This window comes from Cynoglossus semilaevis, chromosome 4 (genome assembly GCF_000523025.1).
Source record: "Cynoglossus semilaevis isolate Cse_v1.0 chromosome 4, Cse_v1.0, whole genome shotgun sequence".
NCBI classification, from domain to species: domain Eukaryota; kingdom Metazoa; phylum Chordata; class Actinopteri; order Pleuronectiformes; family Cynoglossidae; genus Cynoglossus; species Cynoglossus semilaevis.
This window is the reverse complement of record NC_024310.1, coordinates 18,567,106-18,583,072: the sequence shown is the minus strand read 5'-3', so window position 1 is coordinate 18,583,072 and position 15,967 is coordinate 18,567,106. Positions and strand designations below refer to the sequence as shown.

The following is a 15,967-nucleotide window of genomic DNA, read 5'->3' as shown; positions in this document are numbered from 1 at the left end:
GGGGGGGGGGGGGGGGGGGGCTTTGAGACAAAATGCTCTAATTTAGATTTGCCACTGGCTAAGCTGCTTCGACAGTAACCATGGCGATGGCAGCATATGGGCTCTCCAGTCATTTGAGCAGCCATATGGGGTGAGGAGATTGAGGCTCGCTCCATATTACGCCCTTCCTCATGTTTTTGCTCATCAAATACTCTTTAGCCTCCCTCAACAATCTGACTGCCCTGTCCTCTGCGTCTCTTTAAATCTGATAGGATAGAAGGGCATTAATAATGAGGTAGAGGGGCAGATGGCATCACCAAGGCTCAGGCAGCAACAGGGGGGGGCGCAAGAGTCAAAGTGTAAAGCCTCAACGGGGAGTAGGTTTGGAGAGAAAAAAAGCACAGAACGTTAAGTGGTGACTGTATCTAGGGCTAATGCTGCACCGTCAGGTGGACAATATTGACACATCTTTGTCAAAACCCTCAGAGAACAGCCTTTAATAAGCTGCTTTTTCCATAACTGTTAGCTGTGAAGGCCATGTTTATCCAAACAGGCCAGGCACCAAAACGTTTTGACCTGGCAGTTATTAAAAAAATTAAAATAGATATAGACAGACAGTTATTAACTTGGAGAAATTATAATTTAGCATTAAAAGTTAGACCAGAAGTTTGACATTTGCTAAAATTGACCTTTGGTCCTCACAATACAATGCTACACTGTGGTCCCAAAAACATGTTAAATGTCAGAACAAATTAAGCCGGGGACCCAAACTCCCGCCCCGGGGGCCACTTCCGGACCCCAAACTCTACCACATCTAGCCCACAACCATGTCAATAATAATTAAATTTTGCCCTTGAGGGGTTTTTTTTTTATTTTCAATTATTATAATAATTTAGTTTGTCATTTAAAACTGAGAAACCAAGAGTTGAGTTCTAGCCGTTTGTACTGACATTGTCGAGATCAGTGGTCCTCACTGGGGTTCGTGACGTTATAGCAAGCAGGGGGCAGCAAACCAATTTGAAATTTGAATTAATATCTGTATCTCATTGTATTTCTCTGTTCAATGACAATAACGTTGTTTTTTTGTTTTTTTAAAATACACTATAGTCGAGTTTTGACGCAATAGCTATGGGCGAGCAGGTGGTCGTTTTCATAAAAAAAAAAGGTGGCGCTGTTATAAAAATCCTGAGATAACTGTTCTTCCTACAAAACAAACCTTTGTCGAAGCCGACGTGTGTGAGTTTCAGCCTACTGACCTTATAAACATCCAGGATGCCACACTGGTAGTCGAAGCGTGTGTAAAGCTCATTCAGCATGGAGATGACCTGCATGGGCGTGCACTGCGCGCACACGGCGGTGAATCCCACAATGTCCGAGAACAACATGGTGACGTCGTCGAACTTGCGAGCAGGCACCGGCTGACCCTGCCACAGCTTCTGTGCCACGTCACCTGGAAATATGGAATAGAGGAGATCCACTGTTCTCCTCTTCTCCTCCTCCAGTGCCTGGTGGGTTCGTTCTAACGTGGCCTGAGGAGACATGAGGGTTTAGACGTGTTAGTGCAGTGGTTCTCAAATATTTTCTGTCGTGCGCCCCCTTGGGGACAGAAATGTTTTCATGCATGCCCCCCCGCCCCCAGGACTCTCAACCCACATCCCCGCCAGTTGAAATACTATTGAGAACCTGATAATTTATTTATATTTTTTATCTGTACAAACCACTGTATGAGTTACTGCCCCCTAGTGACTGGAGGATTGTTATCATTCAAGCATTACAGCAGTGGTACACTTATGTTCAGCGTGCCATATTCCATTGGAAGCCCCTCACGCACCCCACCCCCCCCGACAAGGCACTGCGCCCCCCCAGGGGACCCCGCACCACTATTTGAGAAGTACTGTTTTAGTGACTGATGTAACGATCGTCAACAGGACCAAGGCCTCAGCTTCATATAGGGTAACCCTGTAATATATATTGCACAACCGGTGATATGCCATTGTTCAGGCGGGCATGTCGACTACAAGATGTGTCTATTTATAACCACGGCCTGTAGGAGTAGCTGCAGTGAACAAGTGATGTGCGCACACGCAGGATTAGGGCAAGACTTAGTGACTTGCTCTGGGGTACTTTAAAAGCCAATTACAAGAGCAAATCCCAGGAGCCAAAAATGGGATTTAAAGTAGCTTTCATGGTATAAAAAGAAATGTATTTCTTTGTTTCTTCGGTTTAATTTAAAAAAAAAAAAAGATATAAATAATTGGAAAGACAAGTGATTAAAGCAAGAGCAGAGAAATAAATGAAAAGGCAAGGCTGGTGTAAACAGCAGCTGCGTCTGAAGCAGAACTCATGCACTTCTCCCCCAAAACAGGTGACTGGGGAGGTAACCGGAGATTTAACTGAGTACCACATCCGATGCATTAGGTTTGACATCCCTGTGAAATCTCCGACAGGTGCTCAGAGGGTAGCGTTTCAAACCAAGGTTGTGGATGAAAAGGTTACCGTGTTGGATGAACTTTAGGTTCCACTGTGATTCCTAAAGAGGCATTTTAATTCTCAAAGTGATATATATTTTGCAATTATGATTGTCTAGTACAGTGATCATGAAGTGGTGGCCCAGGGGCTTAATCTGGCCCACGTAACCGTCCAATCGGGCCCTGGTCTGAAAACAAATTCTGGCCCGCAGACAATTATATAGTGACCCGTGCTCTAGGAGTTTGTTAGCTGTGTGTGCTGGCAGAGTTAGGGCTAGAACAGGCATAGGCAAACTAAGGCCCGGGGGCCGGATGTAGCCCATTCAGTTTTGTAATCCGGCCCGCCAAACTTGTCCAAATTATATAATTGGTTTGTATTGTAATTATTCTTCTGCCTTTTCCCTGCAATGCCCTTGTTTTCCCTATAGATGGCGTAAAGAAGGCAAAAAGCATTTTAGCCTTTATGCATGACTTTTACATGTCATTTATCTTATTTATCTTATCTTTGACTTTTACATGTCATTTATCTTTTTTATCATTTATCTTATTTATCTTATTTACCCGGACCCCGTGTCAATTTGTGCTATCTGCTCCTGACCCGGACCCCGTGTCAATTTGTTTACCAAATGCGGCCCGCGAGTCAAAAAGTTTTCCCACAACTGGGGTAGAAGATGAGAAAGACAGTGTTTTGATCACATCGACTGTGAAACACAACAATGACTGGGGAGGTTTTAGGGGTGATATGTTAAAGATTGGTAAAAAAAAAAGTGCAAAAATTTCACCACCACTGTTTAGCCACTGATGCTTTCTGGCCACCTGAATGGGTGAGAGCAAAACAATTATAAAATCGTGCCAGATTATAATCAAAGTGAGAAGAGAAATCAGCATTTACTAGAACCTTCACTGAACAAATGAAGAGTCAGCTCAAAGTGAGAAGAGAAATCAGCATTTAGTAGAACCTTCACTGAACAAATGAGGTGGTAGATTGGTTAGTTTGTCCCTCGGTTTGATTCCCGGTGGAACATATTTGTCATTACGTATGAAGTTTGCATGCTCTCCTCATCACTTTTCCTTGGGGTTTCCTCAAAAATTCCAAAGACATGGAGGTGAATTATTCCTTCTGTATGAACGGTGGTTTGTCTCTGTGATGGACTCCTGGACTGTCGAGTCCCTGACACGGTGACACTGAATCGACTTGGGTGGTCAAAGATCAACGAAGGAGTGAATGCTGTAGCTTTCACTGATTGGCTATTAGACATTCAGAACGGCATGTTTCAGATGTGGCTAGGCCGCGGTACTGCAGTGAGTGGCAGGTTCACGTGGAATGAATGAAACCACAAGTGTACAGGTGAAATCCAGCAGATGGGAGAGTTAACGATGGACGTGTCAGACAGGGAGAGCTGGTGAGAAGTCCAACTCTTTATGATGCAATAGTAGGTAATGGTAGCAGAGGAGTGACAGAGGAGCGGGGCGGTGTGAAGAGTTAGTCTCCTGAACAGCTGTTCAACAACAGTTCATTTAAAGTGTCCCATTAACCCTAATCCCTGATTTGTCGGCTATTTAACTAAGGTATTAAAGCGTACCATAAAGCAAAGTGTTTTCCCGTGCTACGAAGTCCAACAACGCACGCCTCAAACTGCCAACAGATTTTTAGGTGAATAAATCCTCCTACCTTGAGTTTGTCCATCCGCTTCTTCAGGCCGTCCTGGGCTTTGGCTTGTTCTCCCACAAGAATGACGTCTCTCGTGGCGTCGTGGATAGGGATGTCTGAGAGATGCAGTCCTCTGCCCATCAGCTCCTCCAATTTATCCACACGTGGTGATCCAAGAAACATTAGGGAGCAAGACTCTGGCACATGGATCATCTGACCCTTCAGTTCCATGACCTGACAGAGGGACAGAACAGACGTTGAGTTGAACAGAAATATTTTTGTTAAGACAGTTCACAGCTCATTTATTCTTCTCCAACATTCCACCACAACAAAACCGGATAATACCGCTGCAGTATCGTATGCATTTTGAACCAATCAATACATGTGATTTGCCTTTGAGCATTATTCCAAAAAATGAAAAAAAACGTCAGTAGAGTCAGCAGAGTGCCGCGGTGGAAGCGCGCTGGGCTCGTAACCCAGAGGTCGATGGATTGGAACCATCCTCTGCTAGACTTATTGGCGATTTCCCTGTGGGATCAACAATAGGCTTTGGACTAGATTAACAATAGTTTAATCTAATCTAATGCGTTGGCCAATCACATCATGTTTATGCAAATATTCAGCCAAAAACACAAGCAAAACATATACTGTATTAATTAGTTTTTTTAAAAAAAAGGCCATGGCTGAAACAGAACAGGAGAGATTCATTAATACAGCAAATAATCCATGACACAATCTGTAGATTAATTCATTTGATTAACCTGGCTTATTTAGATCTTTATAATTACTAATCGTTATGAATATTTTTTTTTCTATGATAACATGAAACTCATCTTGTGTTTAGCTTCTTTTTAGCTGATTTTATCCTGTGAATGTTTGGTTTGTCAATCAAACATTTTTTATTTATATTTGACTTCAACAGTGTCATTTATCGGTCAACATTCAGGACATTTTCTTACTATAATTTATTTAATACCTGACATTATTATATTAATTATTATTATATTATTTATTTTTTAACACATTTTAACTCTTGATTAATTGGCTTAATACCCCATGGTGCTGTAAATATTTGTAATTATGTATATTTATATATTATTCTATATCGTTCTTGGTGTTTTTTTAAGTTATTTGTTATTATATTTGAGTTGATACAGGACACATTCCAACAAACCTTTCCAGCTCTATTATACATTACGAAAGTAATATAGAAATCTATTGAAAAATCAATAGAAAAAGTAAACATTCAAAAACAGTATCCATTTCTTCAGTAAATCATGACTAAAATATAAAACCGCCTGATATTTCTCAGGACCCTCCGAACATATCTATAAAAATATCTTCTGTGAAACAGAACTGCTGGAACCAATCATCTCTCTGCGGCTTATCTCTTTTTTAAAAATTCTCTTCAGATTTTTAAATTCAAGTCTGCTTCTTTCCTTTGCTTTGTTTTTTTTTTTTCACTTTTTCCTCTTCCCTTCATTGCGACTCATCATACATCCACGCTTGTCTTCCATCCTCGGCGAGCTCGCCCTCTCTCTGTCTCCCTCTATTCCTTTTCCATAGTGTCAGATAGATTATTCCGCCAGTGAGCACACTGCGGCTGTGTTTTATTTATAGCACCCGGCTCTCCTCGGTCTGCATAATGCATATAGTCTACACACAGGAGTCTCCACCAACACATACACAATAAGTACGAAACATAAAAAAGGTTGGATATGAGCTGTTTAAAAAAAAAACACAAACACCCACAAAAAAAAAGGTATTTCTTTAATTATAATGTGGTTACATGGACAGATCATAAACGACCTCAGAAACCACTGGTACGCACATCCTCGGGGGTTATTTTTCCAGAGATAAATCTGGCTTTAGTGTGTATTTTCCAGTGTAAATATAACAAACACCTTCGGCCCAATGGTTGTTGACAATTTCAAAAATCACAACCAATCATTTTACATCTCGCCGTGGTGTTGTTAGGGTTTTGGGGTTTTTTTTTAGCTCTACGGTATAAAAAAAACTGTCAATTGTATCATGTTGTTGTGACTTTGTGTGACAGTTGCAGAATAGACAGCCATAATGAGACTCTGTGTCTGTCACTTGCACTGCCACATTTCCTTCCTTATCTTCTTTCCCTCTCTCACACACTCTCTCTCGCTTTCTCTCATTCTCTTTCACTCTCTCCCGTCTTTTTTCACCACATCCCCAGAGACAGTGGTCTTTGTCCTAGATGTTTCTCTCTGTTTAACTCAAAACTCTCCTTCTCTACTACCTGCCAGTCCGTCATCAGCACATTAAGGAAAAAAAGAAAAAAAAACAAAACAAAAAAGAAGTACATAAAAGCAAGAAAAAGAAGCGGCAAAGTACAGCAGGGCACTGTGTTAGAGAAAAAAGCTCTGGTACAAAGAGATAACGGAATATTCCCAAAGAAATACCCTATTTTACGGACAATAAGTCACTTCGGAGTATAGGTCGCACCAGCTAAAGAATGAAACAAAGCGCGACTTAAAGGAGAAGCAGATACTGGTACAGAAGCCTAGAGTGCCCACTAGTGGCTGTCAGTGTGAAAATAACAAACATGTGAAATTATATATTTTATTATATAAGTCGCACCTGAGTCTCAAACCCAGGCAAAGGATGAAAAAAAGTGTGACTTATAGTCCAGAAAATACAGTAAAAAAGAATAGTTGATTTATACAAATAATATTTTCTAAAATATATTAATGCTTAACAAAACAACAGATCTGGACTGCAGAGAGGCTGGTTAGATTATTTTAGACTCCTGAGAGCGCCCCCTAGTCTATATAGGATGGGTTAACTGCAGAAGATACCGTACATACCAGGGGTTACAACTATATTTTTTCAGAGGGCCAGAATTTTTCTGTACAGACAACTTGGGGGCTGTAAAACAAAATAAAAGTTGTGATTTTGATTAATTTTTTTTTAATTTTATTTTAGTATAAAACTGATGACATTTTTAGCCTTTAATAGAGGGGACGACCCAATATTAATCTTCAGTAGGCCGGCAGTTGCTAATCGCTGATATATACTGTATGTATGCGTATATAAACATATATATTGATCTGTTTACATACTGTTTCCCATAAAGAAATTTAAAGAATTTAAATCCAAATCCAAAGAAAACAGGAAACCGTATTTTAAAGTCAGACCATCCTTTTGTTCAATCAGAATAATATTTCTATATGAGAAGAGTTATCAGTGCTAAATTGTAAGTACAGTGACTTCAGAGCTGTGAGTGTGCCAACGTGGGGGAGGTGGCCTTGACTTGAAGACCTGAAAAAAAAAAGTTTGAGAAGTGACAGAAAGAAAACTGTGCGATGTGACTTTGAGAATTTTAAAATTTGACTCCTCGTACTTGTGTGTCTTTGCTTATGAACGCTCTGGGGTGTGTGTGTGTTTTGCATGTAAATATTTTTATAACCACAAAAGAACAAACGCCCTCAGAGGCCACCCTGCATGTTACAGATTATCTGGATATCCTTAGAATCAGGTTATTACCGCCGCAGGCAACAGGGAGTTGGAGGTTGATTAAAGGGGGAGAGGAGGAAAAAAAACAGCTGAGGGTGCCACAGATGCAAATAGAGGCTGAAAGAGTGGGGGAGTAAAGGGGTGAGAGAAGGATGAGAGCGAGAGGATGCTGAGGGAGGATGAGAGGGGAAGAGCCAGAGGTGGAACGAACACCTAATGCATTGTGGTCCGGCGGGCGGACTCAGGCATGACAACGGTTTCTCATTTGCATGAACAAGCACCGAGCAACAAAGAGTCAATGAGTCAGCTTCTCTCATCGCGCTGCTGTTCCTCAAACACGTACACACACTCACTCGCAAAATGTTGCCGTGCTCTTATCTTCGGAGACCACGGCTCCCCGATGGTCCATCTCCCCCACTCGGTACAATGTATCCACAACTAGAGGCAGCAGCATCTAACCCACAGCACAGCATGGGCCTTGATTAAATAAAACTCACATATTCACGTTGTGCAGGGACATATGGTGTCTTTACAATTCACTCTTTCAATTCAGCAAAGGTCAAAGACCCTTTGTTGTGCATGTAAATGCGACTAAGTGCAGCTAGTCAGCTGTTGGAGTCACCATCTCCATTGTTAGTCCTATGTCAAACGCAAGGCCCGCGGACCGAATCTGGCCCACCACGTCATTTTATGTGGCCGTCTACAACTGAACATGTGAACGGTGGTGTTAAAATAAAAGTCTATACTAATGTAAACATAAGTATGGCGAGTAGTTTACATTTGTTTACCACACAATGAGCGGGTAGCGTTTGACACCTACGGACTACGACAAACTTCAAGTACCAGCTCCGTGATAGTCACGAGTCATATTGAAAGAATGCTGGGGAAAATTTGGAAAATCTATGGTCTTAAGGTGAATGTTGGAGTCATTCACCTTAAATCCAGTCAGCAACACAGATCAATACAATCAATCAATACACGCTGACACGTCCCACAGCGCAGCCCAGCTGTGACCCCCCCACTCCTTCCCCTGAAAGTTTATTAGATGAGTCAAAAACGGTTGTTGGCAAGTCAAAAATGGTTTTAAAACAGGTCTCTGAAGAGTTTCCGTCAGCTACGTTTAGCCACATTACGATTCATTTCATCATCTTTCTAGCCGTGGAAAATGAATAACTGTGAAATGCGAACAATCACATTTTAATTGTTGAAGACTTGCAGCATGTTTTGATCTTTTTTTTTCTTTTCCCAAAACTAAAGAAAGATTTTTTGTAAAAATTATATTTTTATTCCTTCCGACCCGATAACGAATGTGGATGAAAATGGATGATGGATAGATATTTTTACTGTCCTTTGACTTTTTGACTCTTCATCCATTTCTAGGAAAATTCATAATTTTTGGACATTCTTATTTGCAGGCTTTTTATTTCATGCCTAAGGTGTTTTAAAGTAAAAACAAAAACAAATTTCATGTGGACAGAAAGAAATTAGAAGACGCAAAAAGGATTTGGATAAGCGTTCTAGGATTGTGGTTGGGAGCCACTATGACTATGACTTCACAGATCATCAGTGTTAGTGATGTAACAGTTTGGCGTCAGTGATGTTTTCCAGGGACAAATATATGTTAAACATATTGATTTTTCCAAAATTGTATTATTGTCTTTCTTTTCTCACTCTGTATTTTAGGGTATCTTAACTCCAAATTTAATGTCCATCCATCCATTTTCGTCCACTTATCCGTTACCGGGTCACGGGGCCAGCGGTCTCCATGACTGCCACCCAAATCACACTGCACCGTACCAACCCCCCTGAACCTTCCTGTGGGTGGTGAGTCCACTGGAAGGTACCAACCGCCCTAACAGGGATTCGATCTTGCCCAGGAGGTGAACCCTGGGGTTCCACACCAATGACAGAGACATTGCGTCTGAGCCAAAGCGCCACCAAATTTAATGTGAAACTTAAAAATACAAAAGATATTCACTGACACGATGAACTGGCTTTACATTTAGTTTCCATTTTGAGATCATTACTTCTACAACAAACAGTGTTTTTCCAGCTGACTTCCACAGATTACTTCTGCAGCCAAAGCCTGCAAAAAGAGAGAGCTCTCCCCAGTTCTTATGTTGAATCTATGCTCCAAGCCATACTACGTCTCCACTTCCAAAGTAATCAGATGTAAAAGAGAAAAATAATTTGGTGGATCAGCCAAGAGGGAGAGAAATACTTAATGATGAGTTCCCTAAGTGTCCCTGATTCTTGACTTCGGTGGCGTCGGTATCTTATAATGAGGCAGTTTTCGCACAATATTTTCACACAAATGAAGAAGGAAAGTGGGGAATTATACAACCAACTCGTGTGTTTCTCTTCTGCCTCTTTATTTCCTACTGCGACTCTTGTTTTTGTTCGTCTTTTTTTTTTTGTTCAGACCCATCCCCCACGCAGTAAACAAACACACCGTCACAGCAGTGACTTATCTGCAAACAGATCAAAGGTGGGGCCAACATCAAGATTCTCTTTGAACCGTGACACCTGCTGTAGCAAAAACACAGACACAGCTCCTTCAGAAAACCTCTCCTGGTACCCACCGATAGGAAAACGCGTCAACTTGATGAAGAACAACTCATAATTGTTTCCAATCCAGACTTTTGTTCTTCGTCATTTCTAATCAACCTGTTTATTCATTGGTCCGACAAAAATGGCACAACAAACACTTTTCACATGACTTGCTGCAGAGTAGTACTCCTTGTACTTCATTCATGGCTAGAGTCCAGTAATGTTCAAATACCATTTATACCCATTGTTGCAGAGTCAGGTGTTTTGAATGACAGCTTTTGAAATTTGGGTTTCCTTTGTGACCCCCCTTTTTTGGGGGGATGGGGGAGGTTGTTTTTTTGGGGGGTGTTTTGTAGAAGTTTTTGCCCAGAGGCAATGTCTCTGTCATTGGTGTGGAACCCCAGGGTTCACCTCAGGGGGTTGGTTCGGTGCAGTGTGATTTGGGTGGAGGTCATGGAGACTGCTACCCTCGCGACCCGGTAACGGATAAGCGGATAAAAATGGATGGATAATACAACCTCATTTTTATAACCTAAACTAAAGCTGACCCCAAAGTATAGGTTTTGCAAAACATATTAATATTTATATCACCATTAAAAATAAAAAGAACAACCATGTGATAATAGACAAAAATATGAAACTAAGTATTTACCACAGAAACTATATGATTTTTAACTACTTTGACAGTGCAGTATTTCATCTCTATGCAATATTTATGCAATATTTCTCGTGCTTTAACCAGTGACTTAAATTGTACTACACATTGTCCTGTTTTTGAATATTTCGTACCTCACGTTATAGTTTTTATTATTATTATTTTAGTGCACAGCAAAAAGCCCTGTTCTGCAGATCAATTTACTCTAACGTTTAAAGAATTTTTTTACTGTTTTTATTTTTTATAAAAAGCAAGGATTGTTGATTTCTTTTACTGTTTTTTCTGCTGTAACATTAATTTCTCCAGTGGTGTTTTTTTTAATCTTATCTCATCTTAATATTTATATTTTAGCAAGTGAGCATTTCAAATTTTTACTGCTATATAAAAAAAAACAAAAGAAAAGGCCAAATGAAGAGCTGGAACTCAACACTAAATAAAGAGACAGTGAGTGAAGAGCCGTTTGACCTTTTCAGATGGTCGGTGGACATCTACACTACAGTTATTGTGCAGTGCTAAAGGCAAGTACGGATGAAGTAAAACAGTAAATCCACAACTGTACTCAAGTACAAACACACACGCACAAGGACACACACATACACAGCGGCACAGCGGTGTGTTCCCTTTACGTTGGCCTGTCGCCTTCTCTCGTTGCCCTTTCTATTGAAAATGTCAGCCTGTCCTCTCTGTTCGTCCCCCTTCTCTGCCCTGGTGACAGAAGATTCCTGTGTTGAAAATAATAACGTTGGTCGGGATCCACAGTTGAGAATGAAATCTACGTGACTTTTGGGTCACAATTGGAGATTTGAAAGGCGATCTGAGGGTGTTTGGCCTCAAACATACAATCATCAGAGCCACAGTTGACCACTCATGACGGAGGAAACAGAAAAGGCAGCTGCTCTATTAGTGGCCTGTTAATGGAACTGAGCAGATGAACAGATGAGGACTGAGGCGGGAGTGATGTACACTGTAATCAATAGAACCAAAACAAATGGTCACTAATTTTACAGTGGAGAAAAGTAGTCACAAGGTCTGGCCCTAGACCAATCAGGGAGCTTGCACTGTTTGGTGGATTTACCCTTTTCTTGCTTGTTTGCTTGTTGTGTTGGAATACCGTATTATTTGGACTATAGGTTGCACCATAGTATAAGTTGCATCTGTCAAAAAAAATGCATTGTGAAGAATGGTTTTAAAACAGGTCTCTGAAGAGTTTCTTCTTGTGAAGAAACAAACAACATAGAATTTCTGTCAAAAAAAATGCATTGTGAAGAAAAAACAAACAACATAGAATTCACAACGCTTGAAGTCTATAAGAACATATGCTAAATATACCAACGGAACCAGCTAACAAGTTCAGCGATCGCTTTAAAGTTTCCCATCTTTTAACGCATCCCTGAAATGGTTCATCCTTGAAGCGGCTTCTAAATAGTTCCACCAGCTCAGAAGGCAGATGAATATTTTGCTGGATTATTGTCAGCCTCACCATTAGCGCCAGGTCTAGTTAGCCTGTTAGTTTATTTCCTGTTGCTCGATTAACTTTATTGACAGCATAATGCATACATTATTTGCCTTTTCTGCAGCATGACTTTTCACTTTCGGCGGGTGTGGTCTTCAAGGAATTCCTAATAGTTTAGTCATGTGGTCACTAGTGAAAACGGTGCTCTCTTGTGGCCGTTTATGACATAGGGTACACAGAAATGAGGCACTTCAGCTTTCTTTCCTAAAATTTTCTTTTTTCAATACACTTGTTGACTTGGAATTTCTTCTTCAACTTTACTTTTTGATTATGACTGAGTGCATATTAAACACAAGCATTTGTCATACTTTGTCATGTTTCTCATGCTAATCTGCTTTTCGGATACACCCCCTATTTATCAAGGCATGAAGGGCACATGTGAGTTGAGTTGCATCCCCAGGGACAAAGATTTCTGGACTGAAGCCTGAAAAATTCTGGGTGAAGTCCAACTATGCACTTAATAAATGTGAGGGGCCTAAAGAAGAAGTTTGTCCTTAGATATTTGTGCTTTTTAAGCTCAAATTGAACCTCCCTGGACGAGAGAAGCAAGCGTGTGCAATTTGGTTTACTACTAAAACAAAACACAAACGAGACACTGCGAAGACCAAGTTAAGTACGCCCGTAGCTTGTGAGGCACTCGCACAAACCAAAACACCCATTCACAGTACTGATCAATTTCCTCTCTGCTCGTTCTGTTCAGCATCAGGATGTCTGTGAATGTCACTGACAGCCAGCAGACACTATGTGATCGATAAATAACGAGCGTAGCCGTCCCAGTCCCATTGATTCGTTGTTTTCTGGCACGTTGGAAGCAGTTCAAAACCCAATCCGGCAAAAACATCATCAACACGTGATGCCACATGTAATGGAACTTCAGAGATTCTGGTTTTTCTCCGCACTGAGGACGTGGTCCACCACAGACCACTTGAACGTGAACTCCATTTCGAGGGTATAGAAACATTTAAACATTGTTGCGAGGTGTTGAGGTGTGAGATCCTTACCTTCTCCTTGGTGCCAGTCTGCGAAGCGTCAGGCCTCGTACGGATAGTGAACGGTGACGCTAGCCTCAGTAGGATGCCCTGGAAGGATGGATCCATCTTGGGGGACACAATCTCAAAACAGTCCCTAAAGTAGAGGCTCCGGTGAGTCTCGATGCGAGCCTGTCTCCTCAGGCCTTCGCCGAGCTGCAGCAGTTCCATACGGGGTCCCAGGACTAGGTGGAACGGGAAGGCGCGGCAAAACGTGGCCAAGCCGATGCGCAGATCGCTGGGGTTGGTGGACAATGAAATAGGGGGTCGTTTCACTGAAGCAACGTTCTGGAGGGAGGAGAGGGAAGGAGGGCAGCTCTCCTGGATTTGGAAAGAGATGCAAACTATTGGAACAGCAGTTGGGAATGGGGAAGGAGGGGAAGGTGATGAGGAGGGCGAAGCAGTGGGGGACGCAGTTGGAGTTGGGGTTGCGGAGTCACCATCTGTGTGGTCTGTGTTTTCACTGGGTAGTAAAGGAGTCAGAGGTGGCACCTCCTCCACCTCCACCTCTGAATGATAGATCCGCTTGGCAACGGCTCTGATCAACCCCGGCATGACCAAACCGACAACAGGGGCCGGGTTGAAGCAGTGCAGAAGTAACACCTTGCCTCCTGCATCTCCCCCTGCTCGGACCAATTTTCTCCTTCCTCTCTCCTCCTCTGACGGGTCCTTGCACTGAAAGGAAGGGCTCTCAGATGAGGCACGGCGTCCCGTGGAGGTGCGAATGTGTTCTAAAATGGCGTCAAAGCCGTTAAAAAAGTCCTGGAGGTTCCCGCCTACAGCCCTGAGCACTCGCTCGTTTTCCTCAAAGCACAGGCCAAAGAACTCCTCTCCAAAGTGTTCCCGCAGCTCACAGAACGGTACTCCTGCAAGATGGGGATGGAAAATATGTACATTAACAAAACAGAACGTCCTCTGGGAGAGTCAACAAATCGACATTGGTATGTGTGGAAAAATGTTGTATCTTCAAGGGAAGAACGTGATTTCACGTGAATCATTATAATTTAATCTAAGTATGAGCTTGAGCTTGAACTGGAGCATTAGCTGTATCAAATGTTTCATTATGGAACGGCCAGTTGATTCGTTCAATCAACTGGCTCGTTTTTTTTATTTCTAATGTCTTTGTCAAGTATATTACTGTAGCCTAGCATTCATGCAGCATTTTATAATTTAATTTTTTTATATATATATTAAACAAAGCTCTAAGGTAGCCTAGCATTCATGCAGCATTTTATAATTTAATTTTTTTATATATATTAAACAAAGCTTTAAGGTTTAGAGTACTTATCAAAGCTTACATGAAAAATAAATATAAATTCAATTCAACTAAAATACTAATTCCAAAGGTAGAAATATGAAAAAAGAAACATGTCTCAGGGACCAAACAGTCTCTGGCATAATATCCAAACGAACACACATACTTTATATTTCACACGCATCCAACTTGAAAAAGACTCCTGATCAGATTAGCATCCATACTAGCAGGATTAGATCAGTTCAATGCGGTCACGACAAAGTCTCTTCCCACGTTAGGGCTTAATAAAGGGATTGGAGGAAACACTGCTTCACCTTCTCTTGCCTGCTGCAACCACGGCTGGTGTCCCAAGTAGCATTAAATGATCAAAACACAAGCTGCACAAATACTGCAGTGCATGTCTTTGCACTGCAGAGGGCTGGGGAGGATAGTGATGACTCAAAGAAAGAGGACTTTGCCGAGACAAAGTAAGGGAAGCGACTGAAGAAATGTCTTTGCTAAAGCTGTAGCGGAGGAAAACAAGCTAATATCAGTTTCACGGCTAATGTTCACCCTGCTAATAGGAACGATCAATTTATTACACATTTGCTGCTCCGTTCAGTGCATTATAGAAGTGATTGGACGCCCAAAGTGTCTTCGCCAGCTGTCCCACAATAATCAACTTTCTGCACAGTTTGCTGCGCAGCGGCACGCACGGTTTTAAGTACAGTTTGGGACCACCTGATGCTGCACTCATTTTAATTTGAAATGCATTCAGTTTCACTTCCAGTTAAGATTGTAAATATATAGTGGCGCCGCAAAGTGGTTTCTTATCGGCTCTGCACCCTGTGTGATTCAATCTGTTCTATAGGGACAGCAGCAGCCGTCATCTAGAGTCATGCACTGTATCGTATGTGTATATATGTATTTTTATTAGGCTGCAGGGACACATTGTGGTTCAGTGCCACCATTTGGAGAGACGCACAGTTATCTGTGTTGACAGGAGAATGACAGCTTCGTACCGTCAACAGCCACCATTATTAAATTTTATAATGCAGACAGGAACAAATGTGTTGGGAATATTGTGCACTCACACATACAGTTTGCACAAACTCACCCAGTATGGTCGCCATGTACTGTAGGATTTGCAGCACATCTTCTTCTGACCCGGAGTTTTCTAGAAATGGACATTTGTCATCTTTTTTCTGGTGTTGTCTCTCCTCACTGCTGAGCTCCTGACACCTGACAAACACAATAGGAAACACCAAAAAAAAAATCATGCACGGAGAAGTAGGAACTTGATTTCGGATCGCTAAGTACAAAAGCCGCAACAAAATTAAATGGTTAGTTTTGTAATACCACAATGTATTTAACCAAATATTTAGACCTAAATATGTATATAT

At 41.5% G+C, this 15,967-nt stretch overlaps 2 protein-coding genes across 3 annotated transcripts in view; one reads left to right on the top strand and one right to left on the bottom strand.

The window, feature by feature from the left end:
• gucy1a2 (guanylate cyclase 1, soluble, alpha 2) overlaps positions 1-15,967 on the bottom strand; it is a 31,763-nt gene that overhangs the window by 9,022 nt on the left and 6,774 nt on the right. Inside the window, exons 3-6 of the mRNA XM_008309794.3 lie at positions 15,682-15,806; positions 13,304-14,196; positions 4,120-4,332; positions 1,236-1,508 (exon numbers count right to left, since the gene is read on the bottom strand). Coding sequence (XP_008308016.2) covers positions 1,236-1,508; positions 4,120-4,332; positions 13,304-14,196; positions 15,682-15,806 — 1,504 coding nt within the window. The remainder of the gene's footprint in view (positions 1-1,235; positions 1,509-4,119; positions 4,333-13,303; positions 14,197-15,681; positions 15,807-15,967) is intronic.
• The window catches only part of aasdhppt (aminoadipate-semialdehyde dehydrogenase-phosphopantetheinyl transferase), a 52,404-nt gene that overhangs the window by 29,999 nt on the left and 6,438 nt on the right, over positions 1-15,967 (top strand). The window lies entirely within an intron of this gene.